Raw genomic sequence first — 18,965 nt, 5'->3', positions numbered from 1 at the left:
TGAAATGGTTTGCAGTGGAAATATGAGATCGCAACAAAAAAAAAAAAAAATAGTCAACCAAAGTAGCAGTGCCTCAAAAGTGTACATCAAAGTACTCGAATACTTGGGTAAATGTATTCAGCTACTTCCCCACCACTGGGAACAGCCCTGCCTGAAAGCAAAAGCATTGCTGTAATTGCACGTGCATGCAGTCAGCATCACATGTCCCGCTGAGCAGCTGTAATATTGCATTGTATCAATGCATTCAATTTGAGGCTCCGTGTTACGGTGGCTCTCTATTTCGCTCGGAGTCGGGTGCTCCCCATTTTACCATTAGAACCCCGGAGGGATGTTGTGCACATGCGCGTTGGGCAATCTACCGGAGCGCGCAGAGGTAGCGAACGGAGCCCTAATGGCGGAGAATGTACGCTCGCCCTTTGACTACCGCGAGCCGCCGACCCTCGACAGCGACGGGGATGGGAGCAAGCCGCCGCCGCCGCGCGGGTGAGTGAGCGCGTCGGGCGTCCGGTTGTTCCGCCGCGCGGGGACGTTTTCACCGGGGGATTTGTCTTCGCCAAGAAAAGGGGGAAGAAAAAAAAAAAAAAAAGCGAGAGACGCACGCGCCCGCTGCGGCCGTGCGCGTTTGTTTAGGGTACGTTAGCAGCCTTTATTCGCGTGCGGCGACTCCATCGTTATATCGCCGGAAAAACCGAGCGGGGTGGTGGTGGTGGTGGTGGGGGGGTGGGGGGTGACTTTTGTTTTTTTTCCGCAGCTGCCCGTGTCCCGTCAGGTCGCGCCTTCCCGCGCCCGCCTCGCCTCGCGTGTCCTCGGGAGGCTCCGCTCGTGTTCGATGTTTTGACTGGACACGAAAGTCCACCGCTAGCATGCTAGGGGGCTAGTAGCATGCTAGCCCCTGGTTTGGCGTCAGCGTTAGCGTCGCAGCCGGCAGGAGTCGTCGCCGTGAGCCGGCCGATCGGCGATCGGCTGATCGGTTTGTCGATGCGTGTCTCGCTGCGTCGGGCTCGCAGCGTGTCTGATCGCGTTATCCAACAGCGTTGTTCGGCACTGTCCGAGCCTCTCCGAGCCGACTCGCTTGTTCGACTGGTGCAGATCATGACTCGTGGCTTGTTTGGCTTTTGAGTAAACAAAGTTGCTGACCACGACCGTGCATGCATCCGAGAAAGGGTCTAGGTGACCGTTGATGACCCTTGATGCAATGTATTAATTGCATTAATACATTCTGACGTGACTGGAGGAAGGGGTGGGGCGATTTCTGATAATTTGATTAAAATATCATCATCATAATCATATCCAAGACAGTGGAGACCTCAGCTTCCGCACCAGCTGCATGTTTATAGAGGCCTTTCTTCATTCTGATCTGTGATCATCTCTATTGTGAGGGACTGATTTGCACCAGTAGTAATGTAACGTTAAAATAGATTCTACTGTAAATTCAATTAGTCAAGGATGGTAGTTGAGGTAATTTCACATGGGTTAGAGCCAATCAGCTACTGGTTTTAATGATTGATTAAATCCATTAGTTATTGTAAGCAAACATCAAAATTTCCCAACAAATGCTGCCTCTCTTCAGGGCCGCAGCACTAATTCACACATCCTGTCTTGTTTTGTTTGGCCTAAAGCCCCAATACACTAACATATTTAGATTGCAATGATATTTGAAAAAGAAATGCAGGAATTCCTCTAATTTATTACAAAAAAATAATAATTTAATATTTGATTAGATAAACTAGATTAACTGTTGGGTTACAGACTGTTGGTTGGGGAGAAAAAGGGGAGATTTCAAAATGTTACTTTGGCCTTTAGGAAAATGTGATGGGCATATTTTACCATCCACATTTTTCAGACAAAACACTTTTTAAAATATTTATCTAGAAAATAAGCTGAAGATCAAATGATATTGGAAATAAAACGTAATTGCGGCCCTAAAGTTGGCCAGCGTGGACATTGCTGCAATACAGGTTGTGGATGGGGGAAAAAAAAATCAACATTTTCAAACGGCTTTGTTTTCATTCTTTCTCAAATCAAAGGTCTTTAGATATTTCTGAAGCACAAGCCACTGCCGTTATCATCACACATGGTTCATAGCCTTGATTGTTATAGCGACAGAAAAAATCTTGTGAGCAGACTGAAGTGTTGCTTTTCCACAGGTGTAACACGCTCTGCTCGTTTTCGGCTGCCCACACCTCTTGCGTGCCGCGTCCGTCTCAATGTGTCGTTATGCTAAATGCAGCCCTGGTTTTTGTTTTTTACAGCCGCGTGTGTGGGAGAAAAAGGAAGGGGACACCTGTGAAGGTGTGTGACCGAGTGTATGTAACAGAAGATGAGGAGGAGGAGAGCATGTCGGAACACAGCTACAGCCCTGGTATATATATTTATATATACACACAGAAACAAACACTCATACAGACACACACACACACAACGCATATTTTGCCACATGCTGTCAATGTTTTTATCCATTCTGGTTCTGATGGAAAACAAGTGTGCTGCGTTGTAATTAAAGATGTTCTGATACCCTTTTCCCCTCTTCCCTATCCTATTCCGATACCTGGAATTCCAATATTAGTGCATTTGGAAAAAATAACTTCAATTGCCAAATTGCTGACATTTTTGCCCGCTCTGGCTGACGATACAAAACCAGAAATCACTTCTTCTTCTTGCTGCTCTGAAAAACAGATCTTGCCACTGGCGGTACGGCACAACTGCTGTTTTGCAGCGGCGAAGAAGAAGTGATATCCAGGAAAAGAAAATTACAATTTTATCTGGGTGAAACTAATTTACTTATACGATGCTCGATCCGGCATTTTTCAGCAGTATCGGAGGCATTTCTAATTCTGGTATCTGAACATCTTTGATCGTGATCAACAGTGTTTTGTTGTAAGGAGAGACACCTGCTATCTGTCAAACCTGTGGTTTTTGATGAAGCTGTTAAGATATGATAGATTCAAACTTTCTACTGTCTCAGGTGAGGGCCAGTACCCAGAGGGTGCAGAAGACCGTCTCGCTCCACCTGGTAGTCCCTACTACCTTCCCGATCCCGCTCAGCTCTGGTAAGGAGCCTCGCCATGGTCACTGCGATCCACTGCCTTTTTTAAATTTAATTAAAACAATTTTAAAGAGAAGAGGATCCATATTTCTAATGTCAGTTGATATTTTTCAGTGTGCCAGAGTTGGGGGAGGAAGGGGCGAGTGGCGTCCGGGGGCCTGTGCTCTTCCATCCGCCACCCAACTGCCGCATTCGAGAGGTCCACTGTGGCACGCAGGTACGGCTTGTTGTCATAGCGATTCGAGACATCGCCAAAGGGGAGGAGATCACAGTGGACTACAGCCTGACAGACTGGGGCGAGAATGCAATGGTGAGCAACTATTAAAAAAAACACAGCATTGCATTTTGTGGCAAGTTCCTTTATTGAAATGAACATGGGTACTATTATTATTATTATTATTAATGTGTCACATTTTCTTATTTTGAGTTGATCTATTGTATATACACTACTCCCCAAAAATGTTGTTTTTGTGACAAGTTTTGATTTCAGCAGGAACCAGGCGACTTGGGACTGATTAAGGAAGTGAGAATGTATTATGATTAACACATTGTTTTTTGAAGGGATTTGTTGGCAGTGACATTGAATCAAGTCTAACAAAAATGTAGATCCTGTTAATAAAGTTGCAGATTGGGCAAAATGTTAAAAATCTGTCTTTTACCAGGAGGACGAGGCCGGCCCCCACCCACTGTCCCTCTCCGTTTCTGATTATCTCACCCCCTCCTGGTCGCTATCACCCTCATCCTCCCCGCTCACCCACTCTGAACCCAGTGACTCTGATCGCGAGGAGGACGAAGAGGAGGAAGATGACGACGATGACGACGACGACGAAGAAGAGGAAATCGAGGAAATACGGGGCCGAATGCTGCGCCGCCGCAAGAAGCGCAAGTTGCCAGCTGCTGTCAATTCCAAGAAGAAGAGCGAACCCACGCCCTCCAGAGGACCTGGGCGCCCGTGTTCTTCTTTTTCCCGCCCAGCACCTGTTGCACCACCGGTCAGATCCCAGTCCCAGCCTCCCGCCAGCACCCTGGCTCCCCCCACCACCAACATCAACAATAACATTAACATAAACATCGGCAGCTCCAGCGGTGCCACAGTGAGCCGCCGGCAGCACTGCCCGTACTGTGGGCGTCACTATCGCTCTCTGGCGCGCCACCTGGAGAAACACCACGCTAACCAGCCTGAGGTCAGAACGGCCATGGAGCTGGCACACCTCCACCCACACAGCTCTTCAAACGGCGGCGCCCCGCACCCTCAACCCTCATCGTCCTCCACCTCCGCTACTCAGAGTCATTCCTTCGCTGTCCCTCAGCCTTCGGCCTCGAACCCTCCACCGCCCCCTCTCTTCTCCAGGGAGAGGGAATCGCCAGCTACTCGCTCGAGCACGGGCGCCGTCTCTTTCTCACTCTCGCTTTCGCCGCCTGCTTCGGGTCAGCCCGCGGCCACCAAGAAGGGGCCGAGCTTATCGCTGCCCGCCACAAAACGCCCTGCGGCCCCAACAGTGTCCAGGGTCAAGAGTCCATCGCCGCCTCCCCCAACAACTCCCAGGAGGGGTCGTAGGCTGAAGAGAGAAAAGCAAGAAGAGCAGCAGAAGGTGGAAGTGGAGAGCCCAAGAAGTCAAGAAGAGCTGGTTCCACCTCCCACGCCGGAGCCAGACATAGATCCAGAAGAAGAGCTGGAGCTGAGTGGAGAAGGAGAAGAGGATGCTGCAGAGGAGAAGAATGGAGAGATTATAAGGTGTAGTATAAAGTGTAATGTTTTTCCCAGGACATACTGTATTTATTGGTAACATTTGTTGCTGGATAGTACATCATGAATTCAACTGCTTTTTCTTGCCCTCTGTTTGCAGCACACAAAGACATCACATGTCCCCGCTGCTCTCCTCCCTCTCTTGTCTGGTCCTCTTTCTCCGCCGTCAGCAGCACTCCTCTTTCCTGTCTCTAACCCGCTCTCCTCACTCTGCCGAGGCCTGGCGCCTGCTCTGCCATTCCAGCCTTTCCCTGCTCATCCTGTACAACCGCCACCGTGAATGTGAGATGGCTAAACTCACCATTCAGGACTATCGCGACCGCACAACCCCACAGGCCGGCCCCAGCACCAGCGCCCCCACTGGCACGGAAGCCCTCCTGTCCCCCTTTGAGCGCCAGGTCCTCTGTCATCTCCCGCGGGCTAGTGTTTTAGGCAAGCGAGGCCGGGTCCAGCCGCTGATTCTCCCGCCACACTGCGAGTCCTGTCTGGACCTGCTTCTTCAAACCAGCCCCAATGTGGGTGTTGACCCAGAGAGCCCTTACGTCTTTTCCAGGCCGTACCACTCTCCTGCCACCCCTCTCCGGGGCACGGACCTCCTGAGGAACCTGGCGCGAGCCAGTGGGGCCAAGAACCCGAGCGCCCTGACGGCAACGCGGGTGCGCCGACAGGTAGCCATCCTTACCCAGCTAATACTTTTAGAGGAGGGTGAGGGTCAGGTCGGAGCAACCAAACGTTTGGAGGAGTTCCTGGAGCGAGAGTACCATGTGACCCAGAACTGCTCCGCTATCATACGTGATCCAGCTCTCATGGGTCGTGTGGGTCGTGTGGTCCTTTATGGAGAGAGGGAAGGTGTACTTTTCAGAGGGATGAGCCTGCAGCACATCTGCCTTGAGTTAGATGGTAAGGAGTTTTACACGCACACACACACACACACACACACACACACACACACACACACACACCCCCCCGAAAAATAACCATTTCTAATTCAAAGGACACTTTACTTTCTACAAACAAAAATCTCACTAGCAGATATCTCCAAACGTGCAAAGCTAATAAGTAAATTTCTTTTTCTTCATTGATTTTTTTAGTTGACCCTTAAAAGTAAAAAAAAACCATTTAACTTAATTGCAGCTACAAAACATGTTTATTATTGGGACTACCACAAATATTGCAAATCCAGAAGACAATTTATTGGGTGCATTTTTACATCTAATGACTCTACCTGAGTTTCCGTTGGTGTTATTATTTTGTTCCACTGCCAGGTTCTACTTGTATGCACCATTTTATTGAAAAAGACATTTAATGGGCAACATGATAGCTGAGCGGTTAGGGCACATGGGACGTACGTTTCATAAGCAAGTGAGCCCCCAAAGAGGTACGTGACAGTACTGCAGTTTTTTCCCTTGTAAACACAAATGATCATGCAGCCAACGTCAGTGTGAGTAAGGCAACGTGAAAATTTGCTTCGTCCGTTTGGTATGCACGCACCATTAGTCTCTTGTTTTGAGTTAACTGTCTTCTATGGTATCTTTGCCTGACAGTGATGTCTGGAAACTCAGGGGAGTCCTTTTCAGAAGATTCCGAGGCAGAAGAGGAGAAGGAGGAAGTGAAAGAGAAGCCTGAGGTGGTGGTGAAGAAGAAGGGACCAGGACGACCGCCAAGGAAGAGGAGGGCACCCAATCCTTCGGCAGTCAGCCCATCGATAGCCACTGTCCATAAGAGGCGATGTATTCCACCCAAATCAGGTAACTGTCGGTCCTCGACTTCCCAAGCGTCATAGCTATTTTGGTGATACACAGTCTTGACTTTATTCATGTACGATCTGTAACAACCCGTCTTTCTCACAGGGAAGCGTGGTGTGCTGAAGCGTCCCTGGTCAGAGGCGGAGCGTGTAGCAGTGGAGACTCACCTGAAGAGGAACCTCATGGAGCTGCGCGTCCCGGCGAAGGCGGACTGCGAGCGCTGCCTCGAACTCTGCCCCCTGCTGGTGAGCAACAAGCGGGACTGGAGGTCGATCAAGTTTTACGTCCACAACCGCATCCAGCTGCTAAAGAAGCAGGGGAGGAGGGAAGGCGCTGCTGCAGTTTGCTAGAGCTCAAAAAACACACAGACAAACAAGAAAACAAACAAAGATGTGCGCAGAGGACACATACCATGATGTATAAACCACCAGCAAACACAACTGAAGATGAAAAAACTCTTGGCCATGGTGGAGAGCATCTTCTGAAGTTAGGTGCTTTTCCCAGTCTCATCACCTTGGTCATAAGGGAGAAGTGTAATAAAGTGACTAAGCTAAGAAACAGATGCGTTTGCTCCAGTGGAGGATCGTTCGTGTTGGGATCCCCAGTGTCTGTCTCTGAGGTGTATTTTTAAGTGGTCCGACAAGATGTACTTGTAAGTGTGAAAATGAGTTCAGACATCGTGAATGGGATTTAATTTTTTTTTTTTTTATGCCATTTTACTATTCATTAGAAGATAGTTGACAGTGGAGTGGAGACTGCCTGGAGATATGGAGAGAAGGCGGCGAACATACAACGAAGGAGTGATGCGGTATGCGCTGTAGACCTCATGCTACAACAGTCGGTCCTTCCTGTAGCATTCACTTCCACAGAACGCTGATGACCAAACGTGACTTTTTAAAAGCTTTGAAGGAAGAAACCAATGGTTCTGATGGTTGAAAACCTCCACAGAACACTTCAACACTGCGACGTGTATGAACTTGTATAGTTTGTGTTTGATATCGACCCGCCCCGCCCCCACGGCCGCCCGACTGTCAAGTGTATTTAAAAAAAGTATTCCTCAAAGTCTTGGACCATAACGCACAGGTCTGTGAATTGGTTCTTGCATACCTCTTAACGTGGTCGTACTCAGACCTGTATGTATCAAGGCACGCCTACTTGAATTTATTGCGTATATGAGAATATCCAAACACCTTTGATCTCAGAATCAACATACGGACGTATTCACAATGTAAATACTTCCTAATCTATGAAAAGTATACAGCAGTGATGACAAAGTTAGTATTGTGTTATGGTGTACATACTGTAAATACTATCTGTACTAATTAAAAGTGTACGACATTTTGCTGCGTTTTCTTAAACTGGACTGTAAAGTGAGTGTTGACGCTGTGAACGCGCAGTGAAACAAAGAACTGAAATGACAAAAGAAAAATATGCAGGATCTCTGGTTTATTCAGCTTTTTCAAAAAGCTTAATTTAGTGGAAATAAAAGTACTTTATGTACACGAAACCATTTATTTCCCATAATGACTTAATTCATTTTAATGCCTGTCTTACTATGTAACAGGCAGTAGACACAAGAGAAACATTACTACAAAATTGCTAATTCATCTTTCACAAAACACTTGAAAACTGTTAGTGTGACAAGTCGTCTCAAAAAACATTTTTTCAATTCTATATACTACTACCACAAAAAGACAAAACGGGTCACCTACGAGGAACATTACATTTTTGCAACCTTTAGTGTGCTTTACTAGAACAAGACCACCCCTGAAAACGTGGTCTTGGGCTCTGGAAAAACACCCATCGACATCTTTCACCATTTCATGGTCCAAACAACTAATCGATTAATTGAGAAAATAATGATCCGATTAATCGATAATGGAACTAGTCGTTAGTTGTTCCTTTTGCTGTCAAAACTACAGAGTTCCCCGTGTCACCACACTCCTCGGGCGCTGTCCTCTGTAATATCTCCATAGGTGCCTTGTCACCTTTACCGGGATTGAATAACGGAAAGACTTCACCTGTGAATGGGGCTCTGAAAGATCCAATAATACATTCACGATCCACATCATAAAAGGAAAGCTCTCTGTTGTCATAATTCAGATGTACACCGACTTTCGTCAGTCTTAGGTTGACAGGCAGCAAGACCTTTGGTTCTGTGCTAAACTGACAGTAGTCTGCTGTGGCGGGGGAAGAGGACAGGAACCAGAAACCATTAGATGCGGTCGGGGGAACATTACACCGCTGAAGGCAGCCAGTTGCATTTGTAACCCCTACCCACCAGGACTGTTTGGGCTCTACGGCTGCTGTCGCCAAAGAAACCTCCCAGTAGTGTTGTCCCGAAGAGAAGCCAGGCGTTCCCCTGATCGCTGTGAGACAGGTAACCTCTTGTCCATCAGGAAGATCCTGACTAATGTCTCTCAGAATACTACCCTTGGTTTTGAGGTATGGATTTGTTGCCTCGTCAAGTTTGATATTCACTGAAAATTGAAAATTAGATGAGATTTATATCAGAAAGAGTGATCATAAGCTAGTCAGTGTGATTCTCTTGAACTTTTGAGCAGATTACCGTAATAGTCTTTAGCCTCTGCAAACGCCATTGGTTTAGCTGCAACATAGAACAGTTACAGTAAACATGGACTTCAATACAACAAGCAGTTCATCCACAGTGTCCTGATTTGAACTTAATAACAGATAATAATAGAGTGAGTTGCTTCTTACCTTCGGGTAGAAGTTTCAGATTCTCTGGAAAAACAACAGCACAATTATTCTTTTTAAATTGTGCATATTAATTTCTTACCCTCAGCTTGGCTCATCCCACAAACTAGGGCTGAAACGCAAATGTTTTTTATATCAGATTTATGGAGCAAATGTGGCTAAACCTCCCCTAATTCTATTTTGTTAGATGTGAGGAAGATTTTATTAATTTTGCTTTGGAAAATGTTGACACTATTTTCTGAAATTTTGTCAACCGAAGGCTTAATCGACTAATTATGAGATTAAGGATAAAATTACAGATAATGTAAACAATTGTAAGGGTCTAACATCCGTTGGTGTTCACATTTACAACGCCTTGACACAAGTCTTAATTTCTGTGATCTCTGAGTCAATGTGCTTTTTTAAAAATTTGATAGATAAATGAAAAAGATGTGAGTCTGCATGGTTTTTCTTACCGTCAGCTTGGCTCTTCTCTGTTTTGACTTTCTTCCCACAAACTAGGCCTGAAACGACAAGACGATTAAATGACAAATGTAAAATTATAAAACAAATGTTTTTATATAAAATTAGTCTTTGGAAAAATTTTGACACATTTTATAAGGATAAAATTCAAATGTGATAATGCGATAAAGTCAATACACTTGAGTCTTAGTTTCGGTGATCTTTGACTCAATGTGCTAATGAATCTATGCAATTTGTTCCATTAAATCTAATTTCTAATTGTGTGAAAGCTGATTAAAAAGAAGAAAACAAGCTGTACCTCTCTTTTTGAACCACAGAAATCCAAGTAAAGCTAACACGGCTATGAGGAGTAGAGCGAAGGCCACCCATCCAGCCACTGAGGAGCCTGACTCTAGATGAAAAGCAAGAAATCTTGTATTTTTATTATTGTTCTAAGCAATAAGCTGAAGAAAGAAAATACAGCTGCTGCACACAAACACACACACACACACACACACACTTCTCTTTACCCTGTTGAGGGGGTTGAGGAGGGATTCTCAGAAGCAGTCTCGCCTCCTTCACCTCCGCACCAGCGAGACCTACTGAGCAGGAAACGTCGGAGGAGCCTGGGACTAGGAGCCAGCTGTGGACTGACACCAGACCCGACGAGACTTCGCCGTACTCCAAACTTTTTGGGGTCAGAATCTTCTTGCCGTCCGACCACTGCAGCCTCGGCCTCGGATACCAGCCCTCAGATTGGCAGCTCACATTCGCCAGGTTTTCCTCTCTCCACACCGCAGTCAGGACAGGGGAGGTTCCCGTTTCTTGGAAAGGAAGAGGAAGAACATTCGATGTATAGGTGGAGATTTTTTTGAACCGTCTTTTAGTTTCTTTTCATGACACTCACTAGTCACATTGAGGCTGACACGTCCACGGTCATAACCCTGATCACTGCTGACGTAACAACTGTATTCTCCTGCATCCTCAATGGTGACATCCAGCAGCCTCAGGCTCACATCGCCTGCTGTCAGCCCAGCGGACGCTGCATCCTTCGAGCCAAACGACACTCGGCCCACATAGGAAGCTGCCTGGGTTGCATTGAGCGTTTTTTCCCGATAAAGTATGATCGGGGCATCAAAGTGATCATCGCGGTACCAGCGCACCTCCAGACCCTCTGCACTCTGTGCCGGATTGAGCCAGCATGGCAATGTGGTGGCGTGACCTAGGTGCTCTGACACAGGGGACCTGACCGAAACCACGATGCTTTTTGAAACTGCAACAGACAAAAAGATAAAAAAAAATGTTATTGAGCTTGTCATCTATTAAGAATGGGATTCTGAATATGTTTGATCATTTTTCTGTATTTTGTACACAATTAATGTAATTTTGTGATTAAATATCAAGTGTAGAAGTGCATCCTCGTCTATTTATCACTTTCATAGCTCTACTGTAGCTACTTCATACTGTTTGTTTTGTTCAAAGGCATGAAGCTTTTCCAGGCAAATATGGGTACATGTGGTAAAATGGAGGGGGGGAAAGCAGAGTCTGCAGATTTAGACTGGAATAATAATAAAAAATGATAACATGCACAATGAGTAAGGAAAAATGCGTAAAGGGTTAGAAACAGACAGTTGAGATGAAACAGGGTCTTACCAGATGCTGAACTAGACAAAGCTGCGCAAAGAGCCGCCAAAAGGTGAATTCGTGTCATCGTCTGAAGACCTGTGAAATAAAAAAAAAGAGATGGATACAAAAGTCTGGAAGGAAAATAACGATCGACTTGCGTGCAAATAGAAATGTAGGCCTACCCACTGTCGCTGTGGTGTAATCCCAGGCGGAGGTATCCTTCATGCAACCGGAGGAGATGCTACCTGAAGGACAAAAATAAGGACGCGGTTCAGATCTGGAAATAGATTTGAGGTCAGTTTTTTACCGCACTTTCTTCGCGGATCTATTCAAAAATGTAAAAACCTACCTTCGGAGAAGACTCGTGTCGAGGGGAACGGATTTACTCTCACTTTCACTTTTGACAAGCGCAGTTTGGAGATGCGGGCACCATGCGGCAGCACTGAGCGCGGATAGGTCAAGACCTATATACCATATCAAGGTGGAATTAACTTACTGTAACTGATGAGAATGGAGGAGGTGATGCGAATACATATGAACTGGGGGAAAAAATGGAGCGGTAAAATGCATGTGAAACGTTAAACTAGACGGATGGATTCTCAAGTCATAAGTGCTGTGATTGAATAAAAGAGTTGTGACATGATGAAAAAAACAGGAATCATGTTTCATAATTTTTCCATTCGTCATTTCAGGAAAGCAGCCCCGAGGGTGGAAAGTAACGAAAGATGGAAGTGATGAAAATGCACGTGAATTGAAACATTGAGTGACATATCGTCATTTGATTCGATGAACTTACTGACTTTTTATTTTATTTTCTGATAATCTGCTCTGATAATCAACTGGGCTGTTTCTGCATTCATCATTCACAATAGCAAAAAGTAAATGCCCATCTGTGTACAGTAAATGCAGCATATTCTTCCAATGCCTGACAAAAAAAAAACATAAGAGCATTTCTTTCTCTGAATAATACAATTTACTGTAGCAATGAAAACGAATAGATGTGAAACAAACATGGCGCTCTAATAGAGTACACAAGATCCCGATTATGTTCTTTGAGGACTGACACAACTCTGGTCTAGTGTTCATATGTGGTTCGTAAACTCTCACGTGATGCTGTCTTCGAAATAAAAGCAAAGTGTTGGTCACGGTTTATTTAAAAAAAAAACGAGGACAAAGTTTTTGGGTTGTTCAATGGTCATATCAACGCATTTAAGAAAAACAGTATGGCTATGCAATAGATGGTCAACCGGGATTGGGATTTAAATCGGACACATGTTCGGATTTAAGTTTATTTTGAAAAGCTAAACCGGAAGTTGCCCTCTCTCCGGCGTGCTGATTTGATAATAGTAAAGTGAAGTTATCTGGTGCCATAGTCCAGTTAGCCACCTAGCTCTCAGCGGGCGGCGCCGTCGCTTCCCTCAACTCTCCCGTGTGGAGTTAGACAGGCCGGTGATTCGTGCGAGGTGTCACTCCGTGAGAGGCTGTGACGTTGGCCGACGCCGCCGCTCGCCTCCCGGAGCGTGTCGTCACAGCTGTAGCTCGTGTGGCGCGCTCCGCTTGTCCAGCTGCTAGATGACGACATAGCGTCGCGGCTCTCCCAACGTCGCCCGAGTCTGCGGCGTCTGGGCTCTTACATTGAAGATGGCACGGCCCGTCGACTCTGACGAAAACACCCCGTTGCTCCGGGACGATGCAAGCAGGTGAGGGCAGAGTTCCACTCGGATTGAAACACTGAACAGGGTTTGTTTTTTGTTTTTTTACAAGTGCACTGTTTACAAAACAGGTCGCCGGTGTGGTGCCAAAAAGTGATCGTCCGCCAGAAACAGATTTCTGGTAATTATGGGTCGTGTGGCCCATTTAAAGGTATTCCAACAGGTGGAAATCTGCATTGGCTATAATCTAAGAAAGAGGAGGTCAAAGAATGCAGTTATACGGATAATTGCAATCATTTCTTTATCTTATAACATAATCCATTGCCACATATCATCATGTTTATTACAGTATAGTAATACTAGACGTACAAACGCGTACAAACCTTAAAAACAATAGGATCGTATTTCCTTTGAGGGCAAACACTACCAGAAAGTCTTTGATATGACTACGGACATAAAGTTGTGTATTATATGTGCCCGTTATGAGAGTTTGATCCAGCTAAAATCAGTTTCTGGCGGACGATCACTTTTTGGCACCACACCGGCGCAGTGGTGTTACTAACTATAACTGTGCTGTATGTGATCCATGCGTTGTGTAAACCAGATTGGTTTTGCTGTAGTATCACAGCATGTCGTGTTTACCTTGCCTCACATCACCTGTGCTGTGTTGTCGCCCTGGCCCGTTGCTTAGTGACGACTCTCAGGATGAGGACTACAAGAATCGGTGGAGGTCCATCCGAGTCATGTACTTCACCATGTTTCTCAGCAGCGTAGGTGAGGACGCCCAAGCGGATGTTTACACTTCTACTATTCCTTTTGTAATGTTGAAAAGTCAATGGCGGAGACACTTTCATTGGGGGTTCACAACAAGTTGTGTGTGTGAGTGAACATGCCGAGGTGGTGAATGATGATCTGTAACTGCCCTGTCACTATTACAAGGTGTTCTACAAGTTGAAAATAAAGGTTTGAAGGCAAACGAGAGGACACAACCAAGGGGAGTTTGACAATCACATATTAGTCAACATCAGAGCAGGAACATAAGAGTTTAAATGTTACTGATGAGAAGAGTAAAAACATATTTTTTTAAGGCAAGTAAGTAAAATCAGTGGAAAAAAACCTTTAATCCCTTTTTTGAGAAATGAAAAAAAAAAAGAACTAATGATGCAGTGTCATCATTTCCTGATCCAGATCAATACCGGTTCAAATTCAGATTCAAGTGGGGTGGATACAATGCTTTACAGCGTAATCCATAGAATGGTCCAGTTTAATCCATCCCTTTAATCCAAGCAATTTTCTTCTTTGGGTGCCTAGAATATCTCTAGTGTACAGACTGTACACTATTAATGATTAGAGAGTGAATAGTAAGTGATAATAATAATAATAGATTTTATTCATAGAGCACTTTTCATTGCTATAAGCAATCTCAAAGTGCCAAAATAATGCCAAAGTAAAGATCTTGATGCATCTGACATCGCTGTAGGAAGAAGTCTATACCACCAAAACATGCTCCATGTTTTTATTGAGGTTCTTAGTATTAACAATCAAGCCTGTCAATATCAATATTAACAATCTCGAACAAAACACAGCAGGTACGACATTACCGCATCCTGAAAGAGCGATTGCTTTTATGTGTTATTATTTCCTCCCCTCAAGTACTCTGACAGTGATCCATGTTGTCTATTTGCCTAGCTCGTGTTTAGCATGACCTGATTCATATTCAGATTTTTTTTTTGGCAGCATCAACATCCTCAATGTTTTATGTGACCTTTTCAGGTTTCACCATTGTCATCACATCACTTTGGCCCTATTTGCAAAAGGTATGTATGTCTAAGAATTTTTCTTGGTTTAAAGATTAATGGCTGATTAAATTACTGTTTTTTGCCGTTGTGCTAAATTTAACAGCATGTGTCAATAATAGAACTTCATTATTGTGTCCTTATGCTTTTGCCTTTTTTTTCCCCATCTGTGTTCCACATAGATTGATGGCAGCGCTAACGCCACCTTCTTGGGATGGGTGGTGGCGGCCTACAGCCTCGGTCAGATGATCGCCTCGCCCCTCTTTGGCTTGTGGTCTAATCACCGACCACGCAGGGAGCCGTTGGTGTGCTCCATCTTCATCAACCTTTCGGCTAATATCTACTACGCCTACGCATACCTGCCCGTGACCAATAACAAGTTCCACATCCTCATGTCCAGGGCCTTTGTCGGCTTCGGAGCAGGTGATGTGTGGGATTCTTATTCGCTCTTCCACATATGTACATACGTCCATATATACAATTTACACATCGCCTAAAAGTTGATTTGGTCTTTTCATGGCAGGCAATGTTGCCGTGGTGAGGTCGTATGTTGCTGGAGCTACATCGCTGAAGGAGAGAACCGGCGCCATGGCAAACATGAGCGCCTGTCAGGCCCTGGGTTTCATCCTGGGACCAGGTAAAGATCATGTAAACCTGCCCAGCAAACTGGCAATGCTGTGAGTGTTGGGATTAAGACAGCAAGAAAGATGTGGATTCCCATTTTTAATATATTTGCGTGTGTGTGTGTGCGCGTGTGTGTGTGTGTGCGTGTGTGCGTGTGCGCGTGTGTGTGTGTGTCTGTGTGTGTCAGCTCTTCAGGCGGGCCTGTCGTTCATCGGTGAGCGTGGTGTCACAGTGAAGATCATTGATCTGCAGATCAACATGTACACTGCTCCTGCTTTACTGGCTGTTGCCTTTGGCCTCATCAACATCCTGCTGGTCGTCTTGGTGCTGAGGTGACACTTTCCCCTGTGCAAATGTGCAATGTGTCATGTTGTGCGTTTTTGGGGAATTTGTGTGATATCCTTACTGTGCAATTCCATTCATTGAGCCACATTTCTGTTTGTACGTGTCACACGCTTCTCGATATCAAAAAGTATCTCTAACTTCAATCCCTGATAATAATTACAGGCTTTATTGATTTTCACTAACAGAGAGCACCATGTAGATGACCATGGACGACACATTCAGGCCATCAACTACATATTAGAAGGTATGTGTGTTGTCCTACTCTCGGATGCAAAATAGAGGATGTGTGACACCTTCCAGAGAAAGCTCATGAGACATTATGAGAATTATGTGATGAGACATATTGCCAGTATCTGTTTGAGGATATTAGTCAGCATTTCTTGGTTGAAGCCTTTATTTCCCCCTTTATTCTCCCGTAGAAAGCGTTGGCATTGATGAAGAAACTGAGGAAACCATCGACCAGGTTGCGGTCCTGACCTCCAACGTCCTCTTCTTCATCGTCATGTTCATCTTTGCCATCTTTGAGACGTACGTATTTAACATCAAAGAGTACAGAATAAGCAACAGGCAGCTCTTATTATCTCATTCCTGCATATTTTCACTTGACTGCATGCGTTTTCAGTACCCTAACTTTATATTTTTGATTTTTGCAGCATCGCCACCCCTTTTTCCATGGACATGTTTGCCTGGACAAGGAAAGAAGCAGTTATATACAATGGCGTTATCATGTGCTGCATTGGATTCGAATCCATCCTGGTGTTTCTGGTTGTAAAAGTGGTTTCTCAAAGGTACACTTACTCATTTTCAAATGTGTTTCATACGAATACTTGCCAGAGTTTGGTGAAACAAGAAAAATGTTTTCTTCCCTCCAGGGTTGGCGATCGTCCTGTTTTGCTGGCAGGCTTGGCCATTATATTCTGTGGCTTCCTTACCCTGCTTCCATGGGGCAATCATTACCCCAAGATCCAGTGGGCGGGTATGGATTGTTTTGATTGCACTAATTGTTTCAGTTTCCTGAGTTGGAAGTGATGAATTAATAATGGCTATTATTCTTTTTCTTTTCCAAAAAACAGACTTAAAAAACAACTCGTTGGTCAGTCAGATATCTGAAGCCACGTTGGCCTCCAACAGCTCTTTGGAGCCGACAGGCTGTCCGTATCAACAGACCTGGTGTCAGTATACCCCTGCCATACACCTTGCCCAGTACATCTCATCTGACATCTTGATCGGGATGGGATACCCAGCCTGCAATGTGATGTCCTACACACTGTATTCCAAAATCCTCGGCCCCAGGCCTCAGGTGAGGAGATCACAGGGTCATGGAAATGTTATTTTGACAAATGGAGAATTTCTCAAAATGCTGCTTTATTTTGAAATGTGATTAAATCATTAAACGCAACTTTTGAGAATCATTAATGCTGATGTTCTCTGTTGCTTTCTGCAGGGTGTGTACATGGGGTGGCTGACGGCCTCTGGTAGCGGTGCAAGGACATTGGGTCCTGTCTTTGTCTCCCAGGTTTACACCCTCCTGGGACCTCGTTGGGCCTTTAGCCTCATCTGCGGAATCGTGTTAGGGGCCATCATCTTCCTGGGCTCTGTTTACCACAGACTCATCGCATTTTCTGTACGCCACGGACAAGCGGTAGAATAACAATTCTCGCAGGAGAGACTGGTGGCACTTTCCTACTTTTATCCTCAAAGACTTTAAGCCAAAATCTTGGCTACGACGACGGCTTTTTTGTTGCTGTTGCCCACTTTACAGCGAGGTTATTGATAAGCGTTTGAGAGTTTGTGACTCAGGGTGGACCTTTAAACTCTTAAGGCGAAGAGATAAGGCCAGGTTATTCCTCAGGACTATACCAAAGATGGCTGCTTCACTTTGAGTTCACATGGAGCTAGAAGTGCAGCCGCACTTTAAGTTGTTGTGACGCATTCAAAATTATGTCAGGCATTGTCCTGTTTGAGGTGGAGGCAGGATATTGAACAGATTGAAGTTTTAAATCAAGAAGTTACTAAACATTTGTTACTGAAATTTTGTAACTTGTTGCATTTATGGCATCGTTAGTTTTAAAGATGATTAAATTCAGAAATTTATGAACACATAAATGAGACTACTTTAGCAAAGCATTTACAAAACCCATAAAGGTTTAAGACTGACTTTGCGTTAAATTGTGAAATCAATTTTTGAAATTCACAGGCGCATGTGAACAACCATGGTCACAATAATGGTACTTAAATACTGTTGAATTGTTTTCTGTTTTTACTGAAGAAAATGTGCTGACGATTGTTTAATGTTTAATTCATTGGATTTGACATTCCTTATACATGTTAACTACACTTTCAAAGTTCTTAATTTCCTGTTTCTGGGAAAAGTGTTGGTTTTAATGTGGGATTTTTATTGTGCAAGGTATTTCACTCTTGAGAGATAAACAAACATTATGCACGGATGATCATTTGAATATTTCCAGTAAAACATTTCCACATTGAACTAATCCTAGTTCAATGAACTGCAAGGGGAAAATATTGATATTATTTTTCCTACTTCCGTTAAAGCTGTTGTGGTCATTTTAGAACTACAGGTCTTCTACCTGAAATGATTCAGAAAGTGATGTGTGAATGTATGTATGCTATTGATTAACTGAGTGATGGATTGAAGATTTAATGTGATCCTGTGTTCTGAGTGTCACTTTATCGATATTGTCTCTCTCCATTTGTTCTTGGTAAAGAGGCTTTTTCTTCCCTTATAGGATGATACATAAGAGCTTTTCACATGAAATACATGTGAAATGAAAGAAATAACATCTGAAAGCTCTGCATATTAAATTAATAACTTAACCTTACCTTAGCTTAATATGAATTAATAAGTCTTGGGCAGCTGCAAAAATCCTTTATTTGTTTCTAGTTAGTCATACCAATTTAGAAATACATACAAATATAGATATATAAATATAAATTAATATAATATCCAATATACAACAGTGAATGTATATAAAATATGCATATGATATGTGCATGTATTATGATAAATTTAATTATATTTCTTATTTACTCAAAAGAAATATTATGCTTCAAAGCTATTCATTATCAATATATTTCATCATATATAATATTTGTATACGTCTCTGTGAGATGAAATGCTGAAAATTGGTGGTTTTATTTTCCTTTTTTTCAATAAAAAGTAGAAATACCGCCAGCCTTTACATTTCAAACAATAGCTTTATAATG

At 44.1% G+C, this 18,965-nt stretch overlaps 3 protein-coding genes across 5 annotated transcripts; 2 read left to right on the top strand and 1 right to left on the bottom strand.

Moving 5' to 3' along the window:
• The first annotated feature begins 158 nt into the window (after positions 1–158).
• LOC118289113 lies at positions 159–7,879 on the top strand. The gene is made up of 8 exons (XM_035615838.2): positions 159–483; positions 2,253–2,362; positions 2,966–3,050; positions 3,161–3,356; positions 3,709–4,781; positions 4,894–5,693; positions 6,338–6,541; positions 6,644–7,879. Exons 1-8 carry the CDS (start codon positions 329–331, stop codon positions 6,886–6,888), a joined length of 2,868 nt encoding a protein of 955 aa, XP_035471731.2. The 5' UTR covers positions 159–328; the 3' UTR covers positions 6,889–7,879.
• Positions 7,880–7,967: 88 nt separating this feature from the next.
• On the bottom strand, positions 7,968–11,826 carry LOC118289145 (butyrophilin subfamily 2 member A2). 2 transcript variants are annotated; one of them, XM_035615894.1, is made up of 10 exons: positions 11,673–11,826; positions 11,506–11,568; positions 11,351–11,419; positions 10,605–10,970; positions 10,228–10,521; positions 10,017–10,109; positions 9,712–9,759; positions 9,260–9,283; positions 9,108–9,146; positions 7,968–9,018 (listed from the first exon to the last, which is right to left on the bottom strand). In XM_035615894.1, the coding sequence occupies exons 2-10, from the start codon at positions 11,546–11,548 to the stop codon at positions 8,423–8,425; spliced, it is 1,572 nt and encodes a 523-aa protein (XP_035471787.1). In that variant the 5' UTR covers positions 11,549–11,568; positions 11,673–11,826; the 3' UTR covers positions 7,968–8,422. The 2 variants fall into 2 exon arrangements, with proteins under 2 accessions (XP_035471787.1, XP_035471796.1); XM_035615903.1 differs by having other exon boundaries at positions 11,510–11,568; positions 11,673–11,771.
• Positions 11,827–12,653: 827 nt separating this feature from the next.
• Positions 12,654–18,407, top strand: mfsd8 (major facilitator superfamily domain containing 8). 2 transcript variants are annotated; one of them, XM_035615918.2, is made up of 12 exons: positions 12,654–13,023; positions 13,667–13,749; positions 14,749–14,792; positions 14,954–15,194; positions 15,295–15,408; positions 15,583–15,727; positions 15,926–15,984; positions 16,160–16,268; positions 16,394–16,528; positions 16,613–16,716; positions 16,814–17,040; positions 17,185–18,407. In XM_035615918.2, exons 1-12 carry the CDS (start codon positions 12,965–12,967, stop codon positions 17,389–17,391), a joined length of 1,527 nt encoding a protein of 508 aa, XP_035471811.1. In that variant the 5' UTR covers positions 12,654–12,964; the 3' UTR covers positions 17,392–18,407. The 2 variants fall into 2 exon arrangements, with proteins under 2 accessions (XP_035471811.1, XP_035471820.1); XM_035615927.2 differs by having other exon boundaries at positions 12,654–13,063.
• Positions 18,408–18,965: the final 558 nt, after the last annotated feature.

Source organism: Scophthalmus maximus, chromosome 12 (assembly GCF_022379125.1).
Source record: "Scophthalmus maximus strain ysfricsl-2021 chromosome 12, ASM2237912v1, whole genome shotgun sequence".
NCBI classification, from domain to species: Eukaryota; Metazoa; Chordata; class Actinopteri; order Pleuronectiformes; family Scophthalmidae; genus Scophthalmus; species Scophthalmus maximus.
This window is presented reverse-complemented; position numbering and strand designations above follow the sequence as displayed.